Source organism: Clarias gariepinus, chromosome 4 (genome assembly GCF_024256425.1).
Source record: "Clarias gariepinus isolate MV-2021 ecotype Netherlands chromosome 4, CGAR_prim_01v2, whole genome shotgun sequence".
Lineage (NCBI taxonomy): Eukaryota > Metazoa > Chordata > Actinopteri > Siluriformes > Clariidae > Clarias > Clarias gariepinus.
In genome coordinates this window covers 36,167,134-36,193,494 of record NC_071103.1, presented here as the reverse complement: position 1 = coordinate 36,193,494, position 26,361 = coordinate 36,167,134, and the positions used below count along the sequence as shown (strand labels likewise).

The 26,361-nt window shown below is 39.4% G+C and overlaps 1 protein-coding gene across 1 annotated transcript; it reads left to right on the top strand.

Moving 5' to 3' along the window:
* The first annotated feature begins 295 nt into the window (after nucleotides 1-295).
* On the top strand, nucleotides 296-25,739 carry gyg1b (glycogenin 1b). Its single transcript, XM_053495021.1, has 7 exons — nucleotides 296-422; nucleotides 7,572-7,707; nucleotides 13,725-13,899; nucleotides 14,276-14,438; nucleotides 20,662-20,788; nucleotides 21,956-22,169; nucleotides 24,872-25,739. The coding sequence occupies exons 1-7, from the start codon at nucleotides 416-418 to the stop codon at nucleotides 25,028-25,030; spliced, it is 981 nt and encodes a 326-aa protein (XP_053350996.1). The 5' UTR covers nucleotides 296-415; the 3' UTR covers nucleotides 25,031-25,739.
* The last annotated feature ends 622 nt before the right edge of the window (nucleotides 25,740-26,361 follow it).

Genomic DNA, 26,361 nt, shown 5'->3' with positions numbered 1-26,361 from the left:
AATTAATGACCCCCCCCCCAATGATAACACATGATGCTAATTGGTGCTCACACTCTTGCACTGCTTGTTCACTGCATCAGGCTTGAAGCACACACACACACTCCTGCAGATTGTGTGATCCGGTGTCTGAACCAAACGCGACGCGTCGTGCTATAAAAACCTTTCATTTATATTCATATTTATGTATGCTATAAAACGCTTTAGTGCATAAAGCTAGTACACAGGACAGGGAGAGTGGGCGTGCGCGAGAGGAAGGACACGAGCAGGTCACGTGACACCCGGGGGGGGGGGGGGGGGGGGGGGCGGTATAACAGGCCAGCGCGTGCGGGTGTATAAATGCGTGTGTGCGCTCGCGGCGACTTCCCGGTGTGTGTGTGCGCGCGCGTGCATGTGAGCAGTGTGGAGGAACACAGACATGGCAGGTAGGTCCGAGAGGAGCGATATACAGCGGGTATACACCGTGTAACTCGAGCAGTGTGAGAGTGTTGCAGTGTCTGAGACGCGTTATGCGCATGCGTGTTTGCGCGTTGGTTTTCTCTCGGTGTTATTTCGGTATTATTTCCGCTTGCTTTAACTCTTGTCGCGCTTTATTCTGTGCGGGGTTTTGTCCCGAATGCCAACACTAGTGCGCTTAGGTCGGGTCGTGCTCCCGAGTGCAAGTTTTCAGTAATTGCATCATGTAGCATCCGTGCGAAATACGGAAGTGACGATTTCCGGTTATGGACACGTCCTTCTGCACGTAGGCTTAACCTTAAACGGTTTAAGCGAGATGCCTATTTTGTTGGTGGTGGTGGTGTTATTATATATACTTTAACATTTTTGTAAAAAGTCATGACCTTGGGAGAAAAAGGGGGGTCACGTGATTAGGGACGCTAACTTCCAGCCAGGTGTTCTGTCAATCCGTCCTACCTGTTTTTGATTGACAAGCTCAAGGATTGTTTCATTCATTTTATGTTCTGGTAGCATTTTCATCAGATTATGCCACCTCTAAATGTTCTAATGACTTAACATTAGGTATTGGGGACTCAGCAGTCACCTCTCAATACGATATCATGATACCTGGTGCCGATTCAATTAAAATTGCAATTTTATAAATATCCCGGTTTTATAAATACAGTAAGTCCCCAACATACGAACGAGTTCCGTTCAAAAGGCTTGTTTGTATGTCCATGTTGTTCGTAAGTCCAGCCAGCTTTCATACTATCCCAATTGGCTATACACAGTATATTACAGTACAGAGTTTTTTTAGACTCGTGCAGATGGTTGAACCGTTCATATTTAAAAGAACAACCAGTGTCTGCCTTCTTTTTTTTACCTCACTTTATTCTCAATTATTTTTACTTTTGTCACCACTGTTATTGTTTGGTCCTTCTTAGCAGTACCAGCTTCATCACCGCCGCTTTTACGTTTGCTTCCAGACATTCTGAGCTGAACGCACGTGACAATATATGTAGGACATGTAGTTCAACACGCTTGATCATATGTTTGTATCTTCAAAGATCTGAAGCTTGAATGTTGGTATGTAGGGGATGTACTGTATCCTGATTCAATGTTAAATTTTTTTCTGATTTTGTTACAACTTTAAAGCTTAAGTTTAATGATCCGTTCCTTATACCATGAGTTTTCTCAATTTAAAAACAAGCGCAGCATTTAAAGACTTAACTAACTTTAAACTAACTTTAAATACAATAGTTTAACATTTAACATCAAATAAAATCAAACGAAAAATAATATTTTTACTCAGCAAAATTTGTCAAGGACGTTTGTGCTTGCATGGCTGTCCTCTTAGTAGTTGAATAGCTGTGCTTATTAACCCTACTGTCTAATAACATTTCAAATTTTGCTCATTACAAAGAATTTAATGATACAAAGCCACCTTTTTTTTATATTCACGTGCAAAATTTGTCTTAAGTGTGTTTTGGCACCTTAAAGTGTTTTATGTCTTTACCACACCGGTTTGTCAAGTATTGCAAAAAGAATGTTTTTCTTTAGTTTTTTAATAAATCCGTATAGTTAGCTATTGTGAAACATCCTTGAAGCAGGTCATTCGCGTGTCGTTTCCACTTGTGTTAAAACTGCGGTAAGTGGTCACTTTAGCAGTTTCCCCATTTTATTTATTCAAGAATAAATAAAATGGGGAAACTGTATTTATTCAAGTATTTATTTATTTTTTTGTCAAGAGAAACCACAGAACGTAAACTACAATTTGAAGACTTTTACCATTATGGAAACAATGTCTGTAAATTGGTGCATCTTTAAAGATGTGGAGTTACTTAACTTGATCTTAATTTTTAAATACCTTTTTAGAAGTTTTGTTTTCCTTTAATTGGTGTTTGTTAGATGATGCAGATTGTTCACCACAGAAATTGCTTTGAGTTAGACATTGCTATAGAAACAATAACAGAACAAAGGCATTAATAACTAGATTTTTCTATTTATATTATAGAAAATTTCACACTGGAATAAACTTCATAAAGTTTAATAAAGCACAATTTTTTCCCCCTTCTTTCTTTTCTCTCCCCTCAATTTAAAAAAGTCATAATTGAACATTCCTCACAAAAGTCTTGGCCCACGCATCCACATGCTGCCATCTCCATGTTATTGCTGTAGTGAAAATTGGGAGATCATTCATGTAATAATTTCTCATTGTACGTGTCTGATACTTTCTCTTTGTGTAGGTCTGACCTGTCTGGTAAGTGCATGCATATACAGTGCGTAGGTATAAAAAGTTACTTAATGAAGGGTGTGTGTGGTGGGAATTTCATCTGAAACTCATTTGTCTAATGCAGGACAGTTATTAGGTGTGTTTTGTGTGAACATTATTTCCTCAGTGGTCCAGATTATTCTTCTGTCATGCTGAATAGGTGATCAGAAATAAAAATAATCTGAGTAATTAAGTACATTTCTAAAGTCATATATAAACATATAAAAAAATTGCATTGTTTCTCCTCAGGAATTGTACTAAAAATTTTAAAATGCAGTATCTTAAAGTTTGAACTAGCCACTTTAAAAGTGTGCTTACTATAAAAGTATTTTGATTATTTTTCCAAGTTTGCTCTTTCAGATGATTTTATAGCTTCTGGGTTTATTCCCCTTTTTAGTTTTGATTGATGCTAACTGCACTGTGTATTCTCTTTAGGGCTGCAACTAACGATTATTTTGATAATCGATTAGTTGGGCGATTATGTTTTTGATTAATCGGATAAAACCTAACCGCTTCTTTAATTTGACATTTCGCTTATAACTATTAAAAAAAAAAATCAGGGTTTTATGTATAAAAATAAACTTTTTAAAATGCAAAAGCCACATAAAGAGTTTAATAATCTTTAATTTTGACATTTTAAACCTTAAATGAAATGTAGTATATAATATATGTGTATATAGTATATAATATATATTATGTAGTATATAATATATGTGTATATATTGTGTGTATATATATATATATATATATATATATATATATATATATATATATATATATACTCAACAAAAATATAAACGCAACACCTTTGTTTTTGCTCCGATTTTTCATGAGATGGACTTAAAGATCTAAAATTCATTCCAGATACACAATATTACCATTTCTCTCAAACATTGTTCACAAATCAGTCTAAATGTGTGATAGTGAGCACTTATGCTTTGCTGAGATAATCCATCCCACCTCACAGGTGTGCCACATCAAGATGCTGATCTGACATCATGAGTAGTGCACAGGTGTACCTTATACTGCCCACAATAAAAGGCCACCCTGGAATTTTAGATCTTTAAGTCCATCTCATGAAAAATTGGAGCAGAAACAAAGGTGTTGCGTTTATATTTTTGTTGAGTGTATATAGTTTAAAATGCGCTATATTCAGTTGATAAGATATAAACAGCTAAAGTAATGTAATTTTGTATAATAAAATGATGTATGCATAAGTAAAACCACAGTAAATTACAAGTTAACTTTGTAGTGGACTATAAAAAAACTGTAGAAAAGCAAAAAGCTAATAGTCACAAATATACTGTTATTTGCATTCGCTGAAAACTACAACAATCAGTAAATGTAATATTCTACTGTTATTCGCACCGTTTAAATTAAGCTAATCTAAAATGGCGCCATTTAACTTATCACTATTGCTCGTGAGGTGATTGCGCAATGTGATGCTCGCGAGTAGCACGTGAACAGATCTAGCGCGACTGTCCCGAAGTTAGCAAACAGTTTAAACTAAAAGCACTTCAACTTTTACACGATGAAGAGATACAGTTTTTACTGACCCTGCTGACGTTTCGCCATCCGTAACACCAACACGTTTTCTTTTTAAGTGTTCGTGCATGACATGCCATGAAAGCTTGGTCTTGCATAGCGTGCAGGTTACCGTCTTCTTAGAGGCGTTTAATGTAAATCACTCCCATACCTTGGAGGACTCGGGGCGCGCGCTTTTTCCTGCCGGCGCTCCTGTAACCTCCATTGCGCGTGCGGCTGTGTATCTGTGTATTTGTGCATCTTGTGGTCGCGCGCCTCAGTGACGTGAGCAGCTCAACTAATCGATAACGGCATTCGTTGACAACGAATTTCATTATCGATAATTATCGATTTTATCGATTAGTTGTTGCAGCCCTAATTCTCTTAAGCTAGTAATAAGCTAAACTGCTAACAATCCCTATTTACTGTGCAGGGTTGAAGGATTCCACAAGCACAACACCCAGACCCGGATGGGGAAATCATGTTATGTTCCCTCCCTAACTACAGTATTGGAATTGAGCCTTAATTTAGGGAAAACATCAAATTTTTGGTTTTCTAAAATCAAAGTAGTCAAAATGTAGCTATTGTGAATTTGATTTAGTATACAGTACCATTATCAGTCAGTTTGGGTTCACACGTCTTAGTGTTCGAAGTGGTCTCGGGAATTCTATGACTTCAGATATTGTTCAACAAATGGTTCCAACCGAGTAATGTGATTGGATCAGGCGTTCCGTAAGTGCTGCTATAGAGCATAACACTGAGATGTCTAACTATACGCATCACTCCGCGTCACAGGTCCTCTAATCATTACCTTCTGATCAAGGGCACTACTTGATGTCTGGAACAAGGGATACTACACCTGACATGGTGCACTAGCTTTCTATTTTACACTATTTAGGATTCCACCCCAGACCAATTAGTTGGCTCAGGCAATTATAAAACATAACAATAGACATAGAGAATAGAGAAACAGGGGAGTTGCAGGACTGCGCACAACCTCTCAACGGTTTATTCTCCTCATCTTTTGGCTGCATAATACCAGTAAGAATTTAAAACTCTCCTTCATCCCTGTTAAACTAAATTTTGGTTTCCAGTTCAATGTCCGGTCCTTTCTCGATTGGCAGACGTGTCTTGGAGCAAAATAACTAGTAAAATAAACTATCCTAATCTGTTGATAAATGGCATTTGTTGAACTGTTGTATAAAAGCATTATCACGTGAGTGGAAGTGCTGTTATACTGAATATCAGCCTGGCTGTGATAATCTACGACTGCAAGTGAGATATTGCTTAGTTATGATACAATAGAAGTGTCTGATAAAAAAAAAAAAAAAAAAAATCATAAATTGATGTATTTACTGTAATTAATTTATCTTGAGGCAACCTCCAAAAAGGACTAATAACTAGAAACACTCGGTAGTGACACATTTTCTCTATTCCACTCCTGCTAATACCTTTTTTCTTTCTTGAAGTAACTCCAATTTTCAGAGTATAATGTTTCGGGGGGGTTCTCCCCCCCCATAACACCTAAAGTTCTTCCTGAAAATAATCTGATTAAAAAAGATTCGTAACTAATCCTTTGATCTGTTTATTCCTCAGTTAAGTGGATTACACAGTGCACATCAGTCAGATCTCCTAACACTAAAGATGTACATGAGCGCTTTATTGCAGTTAATTAACGAATCAAATTTCCCTGTGTGATGTTGGAAACTTTTTAATAGAGAACTTTTTAAACAATTTCACTCTAGTTTGTAATTCTTTGGCAAGACCTTCAGCAGTTGAGTATAGGATGTCAAATCACTTGGTCTTACTCGCTTACTGTAGCGGTGAAATCACTCGTCTGTGTCTTGTTGCTTTCCATATTGACATACACTGGTCTATTGTAGTGAAAGCTTCTCCTGCTGACGCCCAACACACCATGGAAACACTGTTCAAGAGCCTTTGGGCCCTTTTGGTGCGACACGCATTGCCTGCATTGGATATTGGAGTCATGGTCATATGTTAATGAAGTACATGTAGGGGTCTTTTTATTTATTATATTTGTTTATTTTTTAACTATGCTGTTGAATTGTGGATGTTGCAAGATTTTATCCAATTTATAATGTTGGCATTTCTATAGTAATGGATAATTCAAGTTGGATGTCCTACATAATCGTAATCCAAATGGATTTTACGTCAGAATTTTCAATATCTGTGCTTTGTAACAGTCCAAAATAATGCTGTGTGTTGTACGGTATATTGCAGGTTTCTGATTTCTTATCTAGAAGGCAAAAATAGTGTGCTGCTGTAGAATTAAGTGAAACCCCCGATACGCCTGCAGGTAGTATAGCAGTAGTGGTGAAGGTGAAATAAAAATGAAACGAAACGGTATATTAACTGAAGCTCACTTTAAGAGTTTTGATTGGCTCGATAACTAGTCTTGACGCCTTAGGCAATTATCATATAATTTGAAACGGAGCATAAAATACAGTGAGACAAGTAATCCTAAACACTGAAATCGCGTTATCTAAACCGAGCTTTAGTGTTGGAGTGCGAGATTGGAAGTGAACACGGTCACAGTATGAAACCCCCGGCATCACTCCTAATCTTGATCTGCTCGTGCCGGTACTGTCTGTATTACTGCTGTAGTTAGAGGCGTCCTCCGAGTGGTGTTCAGTTTCTGTTGATGCACAATGTAGGGGAGGACTAATGCATTATTCATGCTGTAAAGATATTTGAGGTGTACTGTATAGGAGGTGTGGAGGAAAAGCTGACGGTATGCTTCTTATGAATGAATGGTAAACAATTTTACCGTTTTATATAGAATATGCAATTCCCTTTGCTAAATTTGCCGTCCCATTCAGAATATTCCCTTGTCACATGACCCTGAGAGAAACTCTGCACCTATCGTGACCCTGATGAGAATAAAGGCTCATAACCCGTCTAGGAATCCACTATTCTTTTAATAGAGTTAAAAATGTACACTAGATACTTTGTGTTCCTGAGGCTTTTCAGGAGATCCTCGTGTATTTAGAGTCTAATAATAGTTTTAGCAATAACCTTCTGAAAGGTGGAACGGAGTGTTGCCTTATTACACTAGGTAATGATTTTCTTCCCTACAGCTATTACAAAGCTCTGTATTAAACACAAGTGAGCCTTTTGCTAAGTCCCCAGCGTGACGTGATATTGCGTATGGGAAACTGGCACGTTTGCACTGCCTTTAGTCATGGAAAAACATTCACACTGTCCTATTTCATTAAATAAATTGCAATATGTTAACATACAAGACAAGGCTTTAACTCCAACAAGTGATCTGTTTATGAAAGTGCTGTTTAAATATACTGTGTTCAAACCTTCTGTTTTCCAGACCAGGCATTCGTCACCTTGGCCACAAATGATAATTACGCTAAAGGAGCGGTGGTGCTCGGGAAGTCCTTGAGGAACCATAACACTTCCAAGAAGCTGGTGGCGCTCATCGGACCCCACGTGTCAGAACTGTCCAGGTACGCCTCAGTCACTGGGTTGGAATTGTGTTAAGAGATGATTCCACGGAATGGGAAAGCTGTTCCCGCTTCGTATTTTCAGATTAAATCTGATTGGCAGGCCAAGTTACAAAGCAAAAAGTCTGGGTTGTGTATCAAATTCAGAAAATGGGCATCACAATGAATAAAGCTTATCCTGTAGATGTTTCATGGTTTATCGCATCAGTAAGTTATTATACCCAAAAGTGGTGGTCTTTAGCCTTAACATATTGTGTTTAAACCTGATTTTGACATGAAGGTGGAGGATTGGTTTGGTCTGCTTGGGTAACATCCTGTTTCCTGTTTAGTTTTTCTCTTTTTTTCATATAAATGGATACAGGGACCCTGTTGACCAATGATTCATCATGTATAGTTGTGAAAAGTGACGCAACTCACCATTCAACCAAATAAGCATTACTCCAGATGGGTGTTGTGTAATACACTGATGGCTGCTTGATATGGTTCACATGTGGAAGAAGTGATATTCATGAGGCTTTGTATAGAATCCTGATTTAGTAAGACTATAAGGGGAAAAGTACTGAGCTGTACTAAACTATAATGTTGCCACCAACTGTGTGGAATATTCTTTAGCATGTTGTGATACAAGCTGATTTTTCAAAGTTTAAATACAACCAGTTTTTGTTCTGGATGCATTTACTGCATGTGTAGAGTTGTGTTGGGCAAATGGTGCCTCAAGTTTTTGGTTCCCATGTGTGTTTATTGCACTGCAGTGTAGACTAGTGACGGACTTTGATTCATAGTGATAAAAATAGAATGGTGTCCTTGCCAATGCCTTCTGCATATGGTGTCGGCACTACCACGTTACACTGGTGTAGGAATACCAGTATAGTCCTGGGGGAGTGAAGAAGGTTTGCTAGGAGATGATAACAGAAAGTACTGCATCATGAGCATTTTGTGTGATTAGGCATCACTGCTGAGTTTTAGAGTAACACAACTGCCTGTCTGATGTTTGGTGATTGAGTAACTGTTGCAAAATTAGTGTTTCAAGACTGAACATGTAATCTAGAGTTGAACAATTTAAAGGAAATTCCATTTAACGGAGTATGGTTGGGTGGCACATTGGTGTCATGGTTGGCACTGTGGCCTCGCACCTCCAGGATAGTGGGTTCGATTTCCGCCTCGGGTCTGTGCATAGTTTGCATGTTCTCCCTGTGCTTGGTGGGGTTCCTCTGGGAACTTTGGTTTCCTCCTACAGTCCAAAGACATGCAGGTTGGCGTTTCCCAACTACATGAGATTGTGCACGAGGCAAGGTGCCCAAAATCCCCTGGAATAGGTGTCGTGACCCTGTACGTGATGAGCAGTATAATAAATAAATAAATAAATTCATTAAATATGAATGGTTATTTATTTACAAAATATGGTTGATGGCAAAAGTTACTGTAGCTACAGTGCCAGAATATTTCGCTTGCATATCACCTAATTTTACCCCATTTGGCTCTGCTTTATTGTGTGTAAAGATGAGGAGCTAAAAGCTTTACGCACTTTTTACACCTGGCCCAAATCCTACGAGTTCAGATGCTAAAGTTGGTTATAAAACCTTCAACTAGGTCATAATTATAGTCGGATCAGTTCAAGGTGTTAATTTAAAAAAAAAAATTGTCAATAAAAAAAAAAAAACCTGAACATGAAACAATACAGGTCAACATTCATGTGTGTTTTTCATTTAACACTAGATGTGCAAATGTGCCAAAGTTGACCTGTGCATGGAGTCAGCTTAAATGAATAGAGTAATTTTAATATATATATATATATATATATATATATATATATATACAGTGGTGTGAAAAACTATTTGCCCCCTTCCTGATTTCTTATTCTTTTGCATGTTTGTCACACTTAAATGTTTCTGATCATCAAACACATTTAACTATTAGTCAAAGATAACACAAGTAAACACAAAATGCAGTTTTTAAATGATGGTTTTTATTATTTAGGGAGAAAAAAAATCCAAACTTGCATGGCCCTGTGTGAAAAAGTAATTGCCCCCTGAACCTAATAACTGGTTGGGCCACCCTTAGCAGCAATAACTGCAATCAAGTGTTTGCGATAACTTGCAACGAGTCTTTTACAGAGCTCTGGAGGAATTTTGGCCCACTCATCTTTGCAGAATTGTTGTAATTCAGCTTTATTTGAGAGTTTTCTAGCATGAACCGCCTTTTTAAGGTCATGTCACAACATCTCAATAGGATTCAGGTCAGGACTTTGACTGGGCCACTCCAAAGTCTTCATTTTGTTTTTCTTCAGCCATTCAGAGGTGGATTTGCTGGTGTGTTTTGGGTCATTGTCCTGCTGCAGCACCCAAGATCGCTTCAGCTTGAGTTGACGAACAGATGGCCGGACATTCTCCTTTAGGATTTTTTGGTAGACAGTAGAATTCATGGTTCCATCTATCACAGCAAGCCATCCAGGTCCTGAAGCAGCAAAACAACCCCAGACCATCACACTACCACCCCCATATTTTACTGTTGGTAAGGTGTTCTTTTTCTGAAATGCTGTGTTACTTTTACGCCAGATGTAACAGGACACGCACCTTCCAAAAAGTTCAACTTTTGTCTCGTCGGTCCACAAGGTATTTTCCCAAAAGTCTTGGCAATCATTGAGATGTTTTTTAGCAAAATTGAGACGAGCCTTGATGTTCTTTTTGCTTAAAAGTGGTTTGCGCCTTGGAAATCTGCCATGCAGGCCGTTTTTGCCCAGTCTCTTTCTTATGGTGGAGTCGTGAACACTGACCTTAATTGAGGCAAGTGAGGCCTGCAGTTCTTTAGATGTTGTCCTGGGGTCTTTTGTGGCCTCTCGGATGAGTTGTCTCTGCGCTCTTGGGGTAATTTTGGTCGGCCGGCCACTCCTGGGAAAGTTCACCACTGTTCCATGTTTTTGCCATTTGTGGATAATGGCTCTCGCTGTGGTTCGCTGGAGTCCCAAGGCTTTGGAAATGGCTTTATAACCTTTACCAGCCTGATAGATCTCAATTACTTTTGTTCTCATTTTTTTCTGAATTTCTTTGGATCTTGGCATAATGTCTAGCTTTTGAGGTGCTTTTGGTCTACTTCTCTGTGTCAGGTAGCTCCTATTTAAGTGATTTTTTGATTGAAACAGGTGTGGCAGTAATCAGGCCTGGGGGTGACTACAGAAATTGAACTTTTAACTGTGATAAACCACAGTTAAGTTATTTTTTAACAAGGGGGGGCAATTACTTTTTCACACAGGGCCATGTAGATTTGGAGTTTTTTTTCTCCCTTAATAACATAATCTTCATTTAAAAACTGCATTTTGTGTTCAATTATGTTATCTTTGACTAATAGTTAACGGTTTTTGATGAGCAGAAACATTTAAGTGTGACAAACATGCAAAAGAATAAGAAATCAGGAAGGGGGCAAATAGTTTTTCACACCACTGTATATATATATATATATATATATATATATAATAGGTGCGAGGTTGCAGTGGCTCATTTGTTGATTCTTGATTGTTTGCCAAATCAAGGGATTTTGTATAGCAAGCCACCTCGAATGGGTGAGTAATTAATAAACCCACTCTTGATGTCAGTGAGTTCTTTAAGGCGGGGCGTTGGAGAGTATTGAGACAGGGCCAACCGTAGTGAATGTGAGGGCCAGTTCTGGTACGTATCTGGCGTCTCCTTTTAGTCCGCAGTAGTATTCCGACCCGAGAGCCGGTTCTGCTACAGCGCTGAGTCAGGAGTTTCTGTTCCAGCTTTCAGTGCAGTTGGTGTTTCATTTTCAATTAGTTGCTCCATTCAGTCGCTTACGTTGAATTTTATTTGTCATTTTTCCGTTGCAGATCTGATTCCTGTGTAACATCCTGTGTAATTTTCATAATTGGCATCCCTTTGAATTATGGTTGGCTTGGGTTTGACAAGAACAGAAAAAGGATGTTGCAATGTGGGGCTTGCCAACGTTGTAACCTTGTTCATCTTTACTTAACCTTCACAACGACTGATCTCTAACAGGGTTACGTAATAATCTAATGCACCTTAAACCCCGCCTAAGCCTTTCTCCTGATAATGTTGATCTGAGGATTACAGAGCCTTCATTACAGTCAGTTTACCAACACGCAGATCACCTTTTACTCTAGGAATTTACTTAAAGTGAAATTTTAACATGGACTACATCCCTAGCACAAATTAAGCACCACATGTCTCAATGTTTTTAATTGAAAACATTTATAATTTACAGAAAAGTAAAAAATGTTGATGGTCGTTTGCAGCGATCTCTTAAAAAAATTAATTCATAAAAAAAAAAAACTATTGCAAACCTGCATTTTTTCCGATAAGTTTAATTTTAAATAATAGGTTGTGTTGTACCTATGCATCCATCTGCAAATTGGTCTCCTCCCAAAATTGTGCCTTGTGTTTAGGATGTGCCACTTTGGCTCTCTCCACCTCCACCGTCTCGATTTTGGCTCAAACACGTCCAGTACATCTGTTCCGGGTTTCAAAAACGCTATCTCGCACACTGTTACAGTAAACATGCAGGAAGTGGGTGTGAAAAGGAAAGTGAATAAGCATTAGGACATATCAAGGCATGCGTGTGTGAGTGGAGGAGTTGTTTAATGTCAGCATGGAGTATGCAATCAAATCAGGACTTCCAAGCCATTTCACATGCGTTTGATGTTCGTGTGATGGTTATTTGTCCCCGCTCAGAATTATATTTCTATAAAATCCAGTCATCTGTAATGGATTATCAGATCTGCCAACGTTTATGCCTATTACCAAAGTATGCTAGTAGCCTAGGGTTGTGTCAGGAAGTGGATCCGGCGTAAAAACCTGTGCCAAGTTCTGCTGGTCCGCTGTGGCGACGCCTTAATGGGAGCAGCAGAAAGACGAACAACCCACGTGTGCTTGTACGTCAACTTATTGTTCACAGCTCTGCCAGTTATTTTCCCCTGTCCAATTAAACGGGAGATGAGCCGATGGGCACGTGAACCTGGAATCAATTGCACGAGTGGTTTAAACTAGCCAATTTCTCCCTGCCGTTTCTGAGAAGCTCCACCCTTTTCCTGTCTCATGCTTTTTGAGACCTACAGGTTTCCTCACTTACTGCTGCAGTAAAAGGAAAAAAAATTAATTTTTGGGGAAAATTCATTAGTGTTTGCAACTTGGCCAGCTTTCAACAAATCCTCTATGGCTAAATTTGTCATTGTTCAAATGTTTAAGGTTTTTTTCGCTAAAAGAAAAAACAAAGGGTGTTCGTGTTTTTGTTTTTTTTTTACTTTAATTTTACCACTCTGGAAGAAATGAAACCACTGCAAAATAATCAGTTTCTCATTTTATTTATTAATTTTTATTTACTTTATCCTCCAGATGCATGCTTTAGTCAGATTACCAGTTCTGTTTCTTTTTTTTTTTTTTTTTTTGTGAACTGACTATTTCTCCTAAATTCAAAATGTAACTATTGTTATTTAGAGTGTATATTTAAAGAAAGTGACGTGACAACACATCAAAATAACCCATGCAGGATGAGCTTCAGTAACTCAAATAAAACATTGTTAATGCTTTGGTTAAATAATATTTTAAGAAATCGGTATTTGGTAGAATAATAACTCTGATTTGCAGTTACGGCTTTTATGCGTTTTGGCTCTTCACCAGTTTTTCACATTGCTGTTGGGTAACTTTTATTTACACTCTTTTTGCAAAAAAGCAAACGGCTCACCTTTACTTGAGGGTTTGTGGCCATCCATCATCCTCATGATATTCCAGAAGTTTTCTGGAGTAAATTGCAGTGCTCTGTTTTTAATTTTTTTCAAATTATATTGATTCTGGATGTACTGTATAATCAAACCTGCTTGCACCATGAGCAGAGAGAAGAAACACGAGCAGTTATTACACGCAGTTTAAACACGGTGCTTTATTTATTAGAAAACCTGATGTGTGTGTGATTATAACTGTAAATAAGGTCATTATAAATAAGGGTAGGTTTCCAGTGATGAGGTTGACCCAGTTCGATTTCGTCTTTTTCAGGGCAGTGCTTCAGACGCTGTACGATGAGGTCAGGCTGGTGGACGTGATGGACAGTGGGGACACGGCGCACCTGGCCATGATGCAGAGACCAGACCTGGGCGTGACCTTCACTAAGCTTCACTGCTGGAAGCTCACACACTACTCCAAATGTGTGTTTATGGATGCAGACACTATGGTGAGACGGAACGCCACGTCGCTGTCGGAAAACAGAGGGTTGGGTTTCTGGCACGGATTTCATGAATGTTGCGTGAGATGTTTGTGGAATGTCGCTACCGGCTATAGGATGTACAACAGGTTGACACTTGGTTTTATAATCGGTGTTTGAAAAGCACAATGTGTTCTCGTACTACTGTATGTATAATACTGGAATACTAATTGTGCTTCCTCTGCATTATAGGGATAAAAATATTCTCATCAATATTTGAATGCATTTGATGCTATAGTTATTAAAATTCAAATCCAGTAACTTAAAAACTTTTTTACTATTAAAAAAATGAATTCTGTTTATCCACTGATCTATTTATCATTACTGTGTAATGTGTTGTGTTTAGGCGGTTGCGAACATCGATGAGCTTTTTGACAGAGAGGAGTTATCGGCGGCTCCGGATCCCGGATGGCCCGACTGCTTCAACTCCGGTGTGTTCGTCTTCCGGCCCTCTAATGAGACCTACGGCAAACTCCTCGAGTACTGTACAGAGCACGGCAGCTTCGACGGCAAGTAACGTTCGTCTTTAAATATTTGTGTGTTAGGAAGAGAGAAGCTTTGGTTTAGGTTTTGATTCGTTATTACAACCTTAAACGGTTCTGCTTAGAAATAAATACGCCTTGAATTGCTGCGGATTCTTGCTCCGGGTTTATTTTAATTTTTTTATTTATTACTCTGACAGCTGAGCTTAGATTTGCAATATCTCAGATTATGCAATATGGTTTTGTGAGTAATTCTGCTGCGTGTACAGGTTGTACCAAATGTTACAGAAACACCTGCGTGAAAAACATGACCTCAGAAGTATAGGTTCTGGTGGTGCGTGTATTTATTTAAACTCCCTTCCTTTCTCTTGATGCGTGTACACACTTCTGTTATTTGTGTAGAGAAGGTGTTAAACTCCCCAACTGTGCTGAATAAAGAGCAGCTTTTTCTGTGCCCATGTCCAGTCTTGGCTCGTGCCCATCTTCTCCCCACGGCGTGGGCGTGGTGGTTCTGAATGGACCCATTCTCCCTGTGGACTGGCTTTTCAAACGGCGTTCTACATTCCAGCTATCTGTCCAAGCAGAAATCTCTCAGATAGACGTTGTTTAAAGCTTAGTGACCAGACACATTTTGTCTTTTCTAAAGCTGACTGGTGAAATAACGCCTGTCCTGTTTCATTATGCCTAATAAATGAGTGATGGTTTTTTTTTTTTTTTTTTTTTTTTCCCTCCCTCAACGAAGGTTGCATAACACAACGACTCCCAGGTTGTATCCATGACTCAGAGTGTTCGTGTTCCACACGGGGGAACTTGGCACAGGGGCCATGCACAGACAAAAAGCCTGCTGTTCAGCTGTATTTAATGTACTTGCTTGTCTAAAAGGGTGCCTTAACAACACTATCAGCACTAGTGTTAATAGACGAGTGCTGATCAGGCAGTTGTGCACACTGACCTGCTGTTACATTAGGTATGATGCTGACAGGGCTAAGTATCTTGTTTGTTTTAAGTCTGGATTTTGAGCTGCCTGGAGCTAACAGGCCTGTATCGTTTTAGTGATGGGTACTGATGGGTTTTACTGAGTCACGGAGCTGGGCATTATGGGAGCTTAATCATTCAGAGCTTTAAAGTGCATGAGCAGGACTTGCTTTAAATATTTTGTTTTCCTTTTAAGGAAGAGACCGCTCAGACACTGCTGCTTTTGTGAACTAGTTTACATTTCCACAAACACAGCCAGCAACACGTTGGTTAGTCTGAGCTAATGTTCATGGAGAAATGTGAAGTTTATTAGATCCACTGTGGCAAAATGTGAATGATCAGTGTGTGCCATTTTAGTTATAGCACCATGGCTCCCAGTGACCCCCTCTGCCCTCTCAGGACCTGTCTGACTCAACCTGGTGTCCTGATTCTAATTGGAGATCTCGTCACATGCAGGTCCATGTGGTCTGCTTAGGATGTCTGTGGTGAGACTTGGGATGGTTTCACTTTACCACGAAAACAGTCCTGGCCTTGGGAGATGCGGACTGCTGTTCTCTGAGGACTTGTGTCTGCAGTCACTCAATAGTTCAGGATTGACATTTTTGGGTTTTTTTTTTTTGTACCTGTACCAATAACGAATGTGGATTTCAGAGAGGTGTTTAAGTTAATATGGTTATATTGAACTTCAATACTTCAGAAGAATTTAAGTTTGTATGGAATGTTATTGCATATCTAAATGGTCAGATCGTCCCTGGTGAGCAAGCCAAGGACGATAGTGGCAAGGAAAAACTCCCTGAGATGGCAATAGGAAGAAACCTTAAGAGAAACCGGACTCAATCAGGGAACCCATCCTCATTGGGTGATGACGGATAACGGGGATTAATCTGCATTCATACTGTGTGTTCAGTAGAACAGTTAATGTTAATATCGAGTCCAGGTAGTTATTGGAGACTCAGGTAGACTTGTAGGAAATTCCAGTCTTGAACTATCAAGCGACTGCAGCCAAGTCAAGTCCTCAGAAAAACGACTGTCCCCAGACACCAGATGCATTCCAAAGAGACACAAGAGGCATCCTTGTGGTGATCTCCAATTTCTAATCTCTTCAACTTCCAGCCTCCTAACACACAGTACGAGTTCAGATCAATCCCTGCTATACATTATCACCAAACTGAGGATGGGTTCCCTGTGGAGTCTGGTTCCTCTCAAGGTTTCTTCCTACTGCCATCTTGGGGAGCTTTCAGAGGTAATATCAATTTGATTAATAAAGAATCTCATATGCATTACATAATTTTCTTTTCATTCTGTAAAGCTGCTTTGCAACAATGACCATTGGTTAAAAGCGCTATATAAATAAAATGGAATTATAACCAATTAAGACTTGGGTTCCTCTTTCGCCACTGAAACTGCTCTGACCATTTGATGCGAGTGGTATCTAGCACTGGGATGTTGGCAAAAGATCATTTAAGTGCTGAAAGTTGCAAGGTATGGCTCTTGCTTGTTTGTCCCGTGCATCCAGTGGATGTTTGTTTAGAATAAAATTCAGGGAATTTAGATTATATCAACAACCTTAAACTGTCTGCTAAGCTCTATACACATCAGTGTGTGACGCACTGATAACTTTCTGTCATAGCCAGTATTTAGTTTTTACGGTGATTGAAGCCAATGAATCATACTTCTGTTGGATTAGACCTTGCAGGAGTTGACATGGACGAGCCTTGGGTGCCTGTGATCTTGTCACCATTTTACTGATATACAATTGATTAAATGTTTAGTTCACTTGATGGTGGTGTTCGTCAATGCTGCTTGAAATCAAGAGAATAAAGTCATGAACCATCTAAAAATACACACATTAAAAATCCTGTCTCGTTACTGAGCTTTGGGTTTCTGGGAGAGTGATGCCTTTAACTTGGACGCAGTTCATATCCAAGTAGTCTTGAAGTTGGATTATTTCCACTGGTATGTAGTTAAGATTAGGGTTTACTTTTGCATTTCTGGTAGATTTCTGCATGATAAAGCCCATTACACTGGTATACTGGGGATTAAATACCCCGGGTCCTGTAAACATCATTAGCTCGTACTTCAGATGTTTTAACGAGGCTTTGCTGGTTGCTGTTTCAGACGAGCTTGATGTTTGCTGCAGCATCTGGTACTGAACCTCGTTCCCCTGGGAATAAAACGCAGGCAGTCTAAAGGCATTTGGACCGTTATGATGGTAGTGCTTTATTTTTAGTCGGGTTGGTCTCTGGAATGTGAGACTTGACCTTGATTTGACCTTATGTAACAATCTCTATTATCTTGACCTGCTGTGAAATTTTTTTTATTAAAGTTTCAAATGCAACAAGATTTTAAACATAATCTTTTTTTTTTTTTTTTTTTTTGTACATTATAAAGCCTCAGATAAATTTATAGATGTTCTTGGATTTTCTTACAAAAACCAAGACAGGTGTGCGAATTTGAAGACTTTTGTAGTTGATTTTATCTAATATAAGGGTGTGACCTGGAGGTTCTTTTTATTTTTTTTTATTTGCTTATGGACACGTACTCTTACTGTTATCTTTTGCCAGACTTAAAGCAGCACCAGCTGGCAAGGTGCATTCCTCCAAAGCCCTTTTCATCCTCTGAAAATGAAGACTCTGAGACTTGCTCGTGCCCAGGGGGGATTTCTGAGCCGTGTCACGCTGCTGATAGCGTGCCTATTTTAAACTGCAGGGTACACTACGCTGAGTGAATTATTAGTTAGGAGGAACGCATGGGTAATTATCTCGGCTTAAGCTGCTATTACGCTTGTGGTATGGTCTCTGGCATCTTGCAGTCAAAGACTTGTGCATGATTTTGAATAAGATATCTGTTGAATATGAATGGACAACATGGCCTTGTTAAAATTGCTGACACCTGCTGCAAAGCATGGGGTTTTTTTTTTTTTGTTTTTTTTGGTCTTTTGGGGACCTGGCAATTTCAAAACCTGGGTATTTAGAAACAGTTTTTTGGAGAGCTGTAGATTTTTAGACCAATGCGGGTGTAAACCGGTTTTGGAGATCTGGAAGCTTGTAGTGCCATGTTGGGTTGGAAATTTGAGAGCAGGGGGGGTGGTGTAAATGGCACGTTTTCAGCCTGCCTTCACTTTACAAGCCATGTCGCCTTCAATTCTGATATTTGGTCAGGTCAGATTTTTGTCATGACCTGACTGTTGACGTTCATAACTACACAAGCCATCTAGATCTAACCAGGTCATATTTGTATACCTCATTCTTTTCAAACAATGCTAAAAAATATTATATATTTTTTTATATACATGTTTGGGATTTTATTCTGGAGGATAACGCTGATCTGCGTCACTTCAGGCTGGTAACAATGACATAGCTAGTAGGGGTGGGAATCACCAGTGAAAACCCCATACAATATCATGATGCCTATGTAGACAGCAATTCAATTTATGATTGTTAGCACCACAATTTTATATCCTGATTCAATATTAAATTTTTTGCACCTACCACATTGGCAGGCAGCACAAACTGTGTGAACACTTCAGAGCACCTGTAGAATCATGGAGGAACTGGAACATTTTATCATCTCAAATGCAAAGATGTATAAAGGAATTAAAATAACTTTGGGACAGTCAATACAAAAAGTGCAAAACATAACCTAAAGGTCCCCCTTTCTCCAAATCTCTAATGGCCTTTGCCCAATGAGGTTTAGAAGTGGATGTTGGGCTCCACCGATCTCTCAGTTCTTGACTAGATTTGTTTTGGTTGGGGCAGATGTAAGCAATTTGCCTTTGGAAACCAGGTTTGTACGCGTGGATAGATTTGGAGTTTCTGGGTTCAGAAGTAGGGTTTTAAGGGTATGGGGTTCATGAACACAACCAGAGTGCTCTTAATCTTGTTTTTTAATATATATATATATATAATATGAATAGAATTTTAGTTCAGGTATAGATTTCCTAATCTTCTCCTTTGCCATGTTCTCGCTGGTGGTCTTTTAGTAGTTGTCCATTTGAAACTTGTTGGACTTCTTTAATGTTGCACAATATATTCTACAGCACAAGCTCTTAATGTTTAACCTATGGTCTCCAAGGTCACGCTTTAATGTACAGCTGTCTGTGTGTGACTTGTACTGTGGGTCAGATACCGATTCCCTATAAAGCACATGTACAGCATGCCAGTGTCAATGTATGGGACTATTTATAAATGGAAAGAGTGGGTGTCACATGGTGTGGTGGTAAGGTCAGAATGTGGGCGAGGTGATGCAACAAAGGTATAGAGGGAGGGAGGAGGAATAATTTATGATCAGTCGGAATTGAAGGTGAAGGATGCTTGCATCAAAAAGAGATCATGTAGGTGCTAATTTTGTAACTGATGTTATGCCAAAGTTTCCCCTTATGTCATTTGCTAAACATGTTGATTTTGTACTTAAAGTGGGTTTAGCAACTTCAGTTCAGTGTTTATTCAGTTTACCCGAGTTTATCTCTGGGCTGAGCTCCGGTGGTACACAGCAGGTCTACGAAGTGAATGAGCTCTTTATGGAAACATGACCTTGGATAAAAACAATGGGCTTTTGGTGAGCAGAGGGAACCTGCCGATATGGTCACATGTTGGCAAACCTGATCTGAACACACTGTTAATTACGAACATTTTGATGATCTGTTTAAAGTCTTCAGTCTCTAACAATTTCCAACCCAAGTTTTGGTTGGTATCACCATATGATCTTTATTTATTTTTTATTTTTTCAAAGCAGCCTGTCTTTGCTGGAGTTTTCCAGTTGCATTAAACAGATGAACCAACTTTTGAAGGTGTATAACTTGTAGTCCCTGACTTGTGCCGTTCGTAAAACCAAATAGCTGAATAATTCCAGGAGTATTACTCCACTTCATTCTTTTGTGATATGATGCATTGTCATGCTGGAAGTGTGCGTCAGAGTGCGGATAAACCATAGCCATGAAGGGATGAATTTGGGATGAAGTCAGCTGCAGTTCAAGTATGTGTGCCAAGAAAACATGCACGCTATGGCCATCTGCCTGTACTGATCTAGATGTTCTGTGCTTCTTTTGTGGTCATGTTTCTTAAAAAACAACAGGCTGTTGTAGATGATTGTCTCTCTGACGTGGAGAAACTCACTGTCCTCTCTGTAAAGGTCAACTGCTCTAAGCCTTTACCTGTTTTTCTTTATTTTCACTGCTATTTTACAAATGGCCATTAAACATTTTCGTTCCTGTAATTATAATGAACTTTTTCATTAACTCTTGTTCATTGACGGTGTACTCTTGTCTGCTCTTCAGGTGGAGATCAGGGAGTTCTCAATGGTTACTTCAGCGACTGGGCTACAGCAGACATCAGAAAACACCTCCCGTTTATCTACAACATGAGCAGCATAGCAATCTACACTTACCTTCCTGCCTTTAAACAGTAAGTACAACATCCGGAACTTTTGTTTTTCTCGAGTTCGAGGATCAACATGACCAGCTCGGAGTGTACGGTTACAAGAAACGCGGGTCACATGAATAACGGTGACGACGTTGTGACGGGGTTATCAGGTTTTAGGTAGAGCCACGTGCACTTGGTTGGATGACTGGATGGAGACGAGCGCGATTCGTATACTGGGGATATCAGATGTCACCAGTATACCACTGACTCTACGTCTGCTGAGAATAGCTTGGCTAATTAAAGGCTCTCAGCTCTATGGGCTCGAGGAAGCGGGACAGCCCTTTAGCCCTCAAGGATCAAGGGCTTAGTCTAATTTCTATTTAAAAGGCCCGTCACCTTGTCCCTGATGGAAACATGCACCCGTGGACAGCCAATCAAATGACTCACTGCCTGGTTCGACTCCTTGGCTGGTCTGGGTGTTGTGTTCCTTATGCCATGGATTTGGACTGGGAAATTTCTGTCCTTGTGTTTAAATACAACTGATTGCAACCTGGGAAACCGATGAAGGCTCTGGTGAAGGAACGTTTGCCATGCAGCAGTTGGCAGTTTGGTGATTTCTGTGGTGCTATAAACTGTTGATGGCATCATTTAATTGGAATCACCACCTCATTTTAGTTGAGAAGAATGGGTCCATTACCAGCTGCCTACTTCATTCATGTGTATTAGGGTTGTAACAGAATATATATTTAAGGGGGACCTGCTTTGCCAAATTCAGTTGTTGTTTTTTTTGTTTGTTTTTTTGTTAAAGACTTTATAAATTTACAAACTTTTTGGAGAAACTTATGATTTTTTTTTTTTTTTTTTTATTGTTTAGGGTTGAAGCAAGCAAATTAGATTAATATCCAGTTCCCAACACACTGCCCCCACAGGTTAACACACAAACTACAGTTGGGGCTGCAGGCTGACGTTAGACAGACAAACGAACGCCAGTGTAGAAGTCAATCAAGCGCCACTACAAAATGCACAATAAACGTCTAGGACGTTCAGAGCACGTTCGTTTATCCAAAAACTTAATGCCCGTGTGAACAAGGCCTTACCATTATAAGAAAATGTACTTCATTTTAGGAAAAACGTTATTGTGAAAGGGAAGTCTTTATTTACAAAACCTAGTTAAATTCTTGACCACTTTAACCAAATCTGTTCCCTCAGGTATGGAGCAAACGCTAAGGTGGTCCACTTCCTTGGAAAGACAAAGCCATGGAGCTACGCCTACGACCCTAATCAGAGGAGAGTGCAAGGGGACGTGCAGGAAGCCTCATCGCACCCCGGGTATCTCCTGGATTGGTGGAGTCTTTACAGCAGCTGTGTGCTTCCGCTGAAGAAGGAGGAACATTCTGAGCAGCCTTTTATATTCAGCGTTCGGGTAAGTTTTTTAAATGCCAGCAGTCACTGTCTGGACGACACTGCTGAACCACTTTTTTTTTTTTTTTTTTTTTCTACTAAACGTTGTTCACCCAGTAACTTGCTTAAGATTTGTCCACTCCTAGGAAGGAAAGAGATAAAAGATCCCTAAAGGATTTCTCAGCTTAGTGTAGATCTAAACTTGGCTCAAAATTTATACACTTCCACACCAAAGCAAATATTTCATCTCATTCTTTTCACATCAAAGCAGTGAAGCTAATTTTTTATTTATTGCCGCCCTACAATTAGGTTTAGCGTGTCTCGAACAGCATTTTGTATAAAATGCTACAATTTTTTTTCTTTTCTTTTTTTAATTCAACCACGAATTCAACCAAGAATAGTGCAGCTTTTGCAGAAAACAAACCTCTTCTGTTGTCCACAAGAGTTTACATTTATTACATTTATCAAAAGTCCTTATCCAGAATGACTTGCGTTTTATCTCATTATACATCTGAGCAGTTGAGCAGTTAAGGGCCTTGTTCAAGGGCCCAACAGTGGCATGACTACAATTTGAGTTTATGGGTGGTTGTTCAATAAAACCTGAGGAGGGCAAAGTACACAAATCCTGTACAGTAACAACCTTGGATTACAAGTATAATTCGTTCCAGAAGCAGGCTCGTATTCCAAAATACTCGTAAACCAAATCTTCAAATAAGAAATTATGGAAATTCAAATTATTCTTTCCACAGCCCCCAAAAATAAATACATAAAAATAATTCATACAAAATAAAGTAAAAATAAAACAAATTAACCTGCAAAAAAAAAAACCTTTAAAAAAAAAAAAAAAACAAAAAATAACACGCGCACACATGTGGTCAGTGTTGTAGTAAACAGTACACGCGTGCATGGATGTTGATTATACCAGTGAGAGACATGCACGAAGACTATTACCCACAATTCCGCAGCGCAAGAGAAAAATCATTGGCGCATGCGTGATGCATGATCCTCAGTACTCGTAAACCAAGTCATGTTCGTTTTCCAAGTCAAAATTTATTTACAATTTTTGCTCGTCTTGCTCAGGTTTCACTGTATTTGAGTACAAGAATAATATTTACCCTAAATGTCTACAAGTAAAAGACCTCCATTTGCTTATGTACTTGAGTAAAAGTGCAAATGTGCTCACCCTTAACTATTAATAAGCTTGTATTGGCTCCGTGTTCTTTCATAGTAAAAAGCAATCTTCAACATCTCTCTCCTTCCCAATCGTGAATGTGCTGTTTTCATTGAAATCAGGAGCGAGGCTGGTTGCAGACAGCAAACATCTGTTGTGTTTATTGGGCGTGTCTTGGGCGGGGAAGCATGTCTCTTGTAAAACTTGCAATTACTAGTCAAAAGATGGTGAAAGATGGTGAAAAACGTATTAAAAACTACTCTGATACTGTTGTGCAACACAGGCATGTAGAAATGTGTTGGAGTAAAAGGACAGACATCTGATGTACATTTAGGTGGAATGAACGTAAAGAGTATCCTTTTAAAATACAATTATAAAATATATACTTAAAGTAATAAAGTACGTGTAGTCTGTAACCTCCCACCTCTGAGTACAGCCCCATCTACTGGACTGGAGTAGGGATCAGAAGATGCAAGTGAAAATGTAATTTGTATGGGATATAACTTTTAAACGATCAGTAACACAAATTGCACTTTTTTTTTCTTTTTTTTTTTGTAGTTTATAAAAAAAAAATTAAAACCTGCAAGAAATACAGCTACCTTAAATTAATAGGTGCTACTGAAAAAAGTCACAATTTACAAAAATCTAACGATCAGCAATCTTCCTTGGGATTCGCAGCTCTAATTGTAAAGTTGTAGAAAATTTAACTATACAAATGCATGAATTATAACTATGCATAAATTTACATTGACTACTTTTTTTAAATGGTGTTTATTAAAGCAGTCTCCCATGCCCGGATAAAGTATTAACTTTTTTTTTTTTTTTTTCCTTTTTTAATTGCCTATCGAAGACATTTCCGTGGTGGCAAAACTGGTGTAGTTTTCTCAATAACGGCAGCTTTTTTTTTTCCCTAATTATTTTTTTTCTAATTTAGTCATGTTCAATTCCTCCCCATCACTAGGGGGCTTCCACATTTAAGCTTCTACCACCATTCAGTCAGGAGGGCTGCAGACTATCACGTAATTCCTCCGACCCACTAATGTGACTGACCATCTTTTCGAACTGCTCGCTCATGCACCATTGGGGGTGGAGTAACGCACTCTGAAGACAGTGCCCTCTGCTTGGGCGAGCTCAGGCGCCCCTGATTGGTTTGTAGAGCCGTATTTATGTGGGAGCACGAGTACCTCTCATCCCTCCCCTCTTGAGAGAGCTCGGCCAATCAGTTCTCTCTAGACCTCCGGCTGTGAGGGGTTACAGCATCACCCGGCGATCGAACCAGCGATCCCCGGATGATGGGGCGAGCACTGCGCCACTCGGAGGCCCCCCCTTTTTTTTTTTTTTTTTTTTTTTTTGTAGAAGAGGAAGTGTACAGATATGGGTAATGGAATCCAGTTTTTATTGGCTTTTATTATTAAACACAATGCCTATAAAAATGTGTCCTGTAACAGCGTGCAGCAACGTGTTGATTTGATGTTCATGTAATGATGTACACTGTATCTGTGCATGGTGATGAGCATGTTTTCACGTTTCCTTGCTTGATTTTTCCCTTACAGGAGGAGTCTCATGCGCAGACTCAGGCTCAGGCCCTGCCCGGGCCGCCTCCCCTCTCCTCAGCCGAGCGTAAACAGCGCTGGGAACAAGGCCAAGCAGACTACATGGGAGTGGACTCTTTCGACAGCATCGAGAAAAAGCTTGTTGCTTTCCTGAAATAAGAAGGGATGGGCGGGGGGTGGGGTTGCAGGGGAAGGGGGCGACGTTTGTAAAAGAGCTCCTTTACAGTTTGAGTGATGGTTTTGAAAAGTCAAAGTAGGTCCCATGGCTGCAGTGCCACCCTGACTGGTTTTTCCTTCAGCTATGCAGAACTGTCACTGCAGCGTGCCACCAATTTTCTTTTCTTAAAACTTTTGTACACTGTGAAACTGGTATTCATTTTCTTCACAAAAAACAGATTTTTCTTTTACTATATTCCAGATAGGCATTTTTTTTCCTAAACCGAGCCGAATTCCGCTGTTAACACAGAGGAGATGACGCTTTAATAGCACAGATTTCCGGCACGGCGTTGTGTTCTCGTAGTTCACCAGTAAGAAGTCTCTTGAGGCTGGGTCACATGACTCGCTCTCATTCAGTAGTGACGTCTGTTCAAGCACTTTTTACTTAAAGCACTTCGACCTTAAAATTAGGATTTAATATATTTTTGCTTCAAGTTGTTCCCTTGGTTTCACCAGTGTTTATGGTCGCTCACAGGAAATCTGAGTTTTCATGCACTCGAGTCATTCTGGATGTCTACAGTAGTCCATGTCCACGTAACCCGAGGTGAATCTGTCTTCACCTTCGCTGATGCTGCTGCTGTCCTCTCTCTCTGTCTCATTGCAAGTGTCTTACATTTTCATCTGCACAATAAACATTGGTGAGATTGTTAAATGTTGTCTCGACTCTACATAATCCCTTTGTTGTGCCAAGTTCATACAAAATGGGTGGAGCTCTAAAGTATTTTAGTACGGAAAGCACATTTCTAATCATAAGCAGTTCCAGGATACCATGTTTTTAAAAGGTAAACTAATGTTCAAAAACCAGGTAGGAAAATGCACACACAGCAGTGACGTGTAGAACCGTAATTGGCAGCAATAACTTGAAGTAAATCTTTTCTGTACGGGTTTTTATGATTTTTAAACAAATTCTGACTTTTTTTTTTTTTTTTTATAAAATCCACATAGGATTGATTATAAATCATTGACTAGTTAACTGGTGAGAGGATCATGGGCATGCAAGACTTACCAACTTCTGTCTGACCAAACTTCAGCCTGTCGTGTCCGATACCACAGAAAAGCCAATGCAGCGCACATAAAAATAAATTAATTAATTAATTTAAAAAAAAGTCTGGCCCTGAAAGGCACCGGAATTCCCCTCGCATGACTACATGAGGCTTAACAGACACAAAGCCCAATGCTGCTGACCCGGCCTCCAAATTCCCCTAATCTCTGTTCAGTTTTGTGCACTTGGTATGTGCTGGGCAAACAATTCCGATCCATGGAGGCTCCAACTG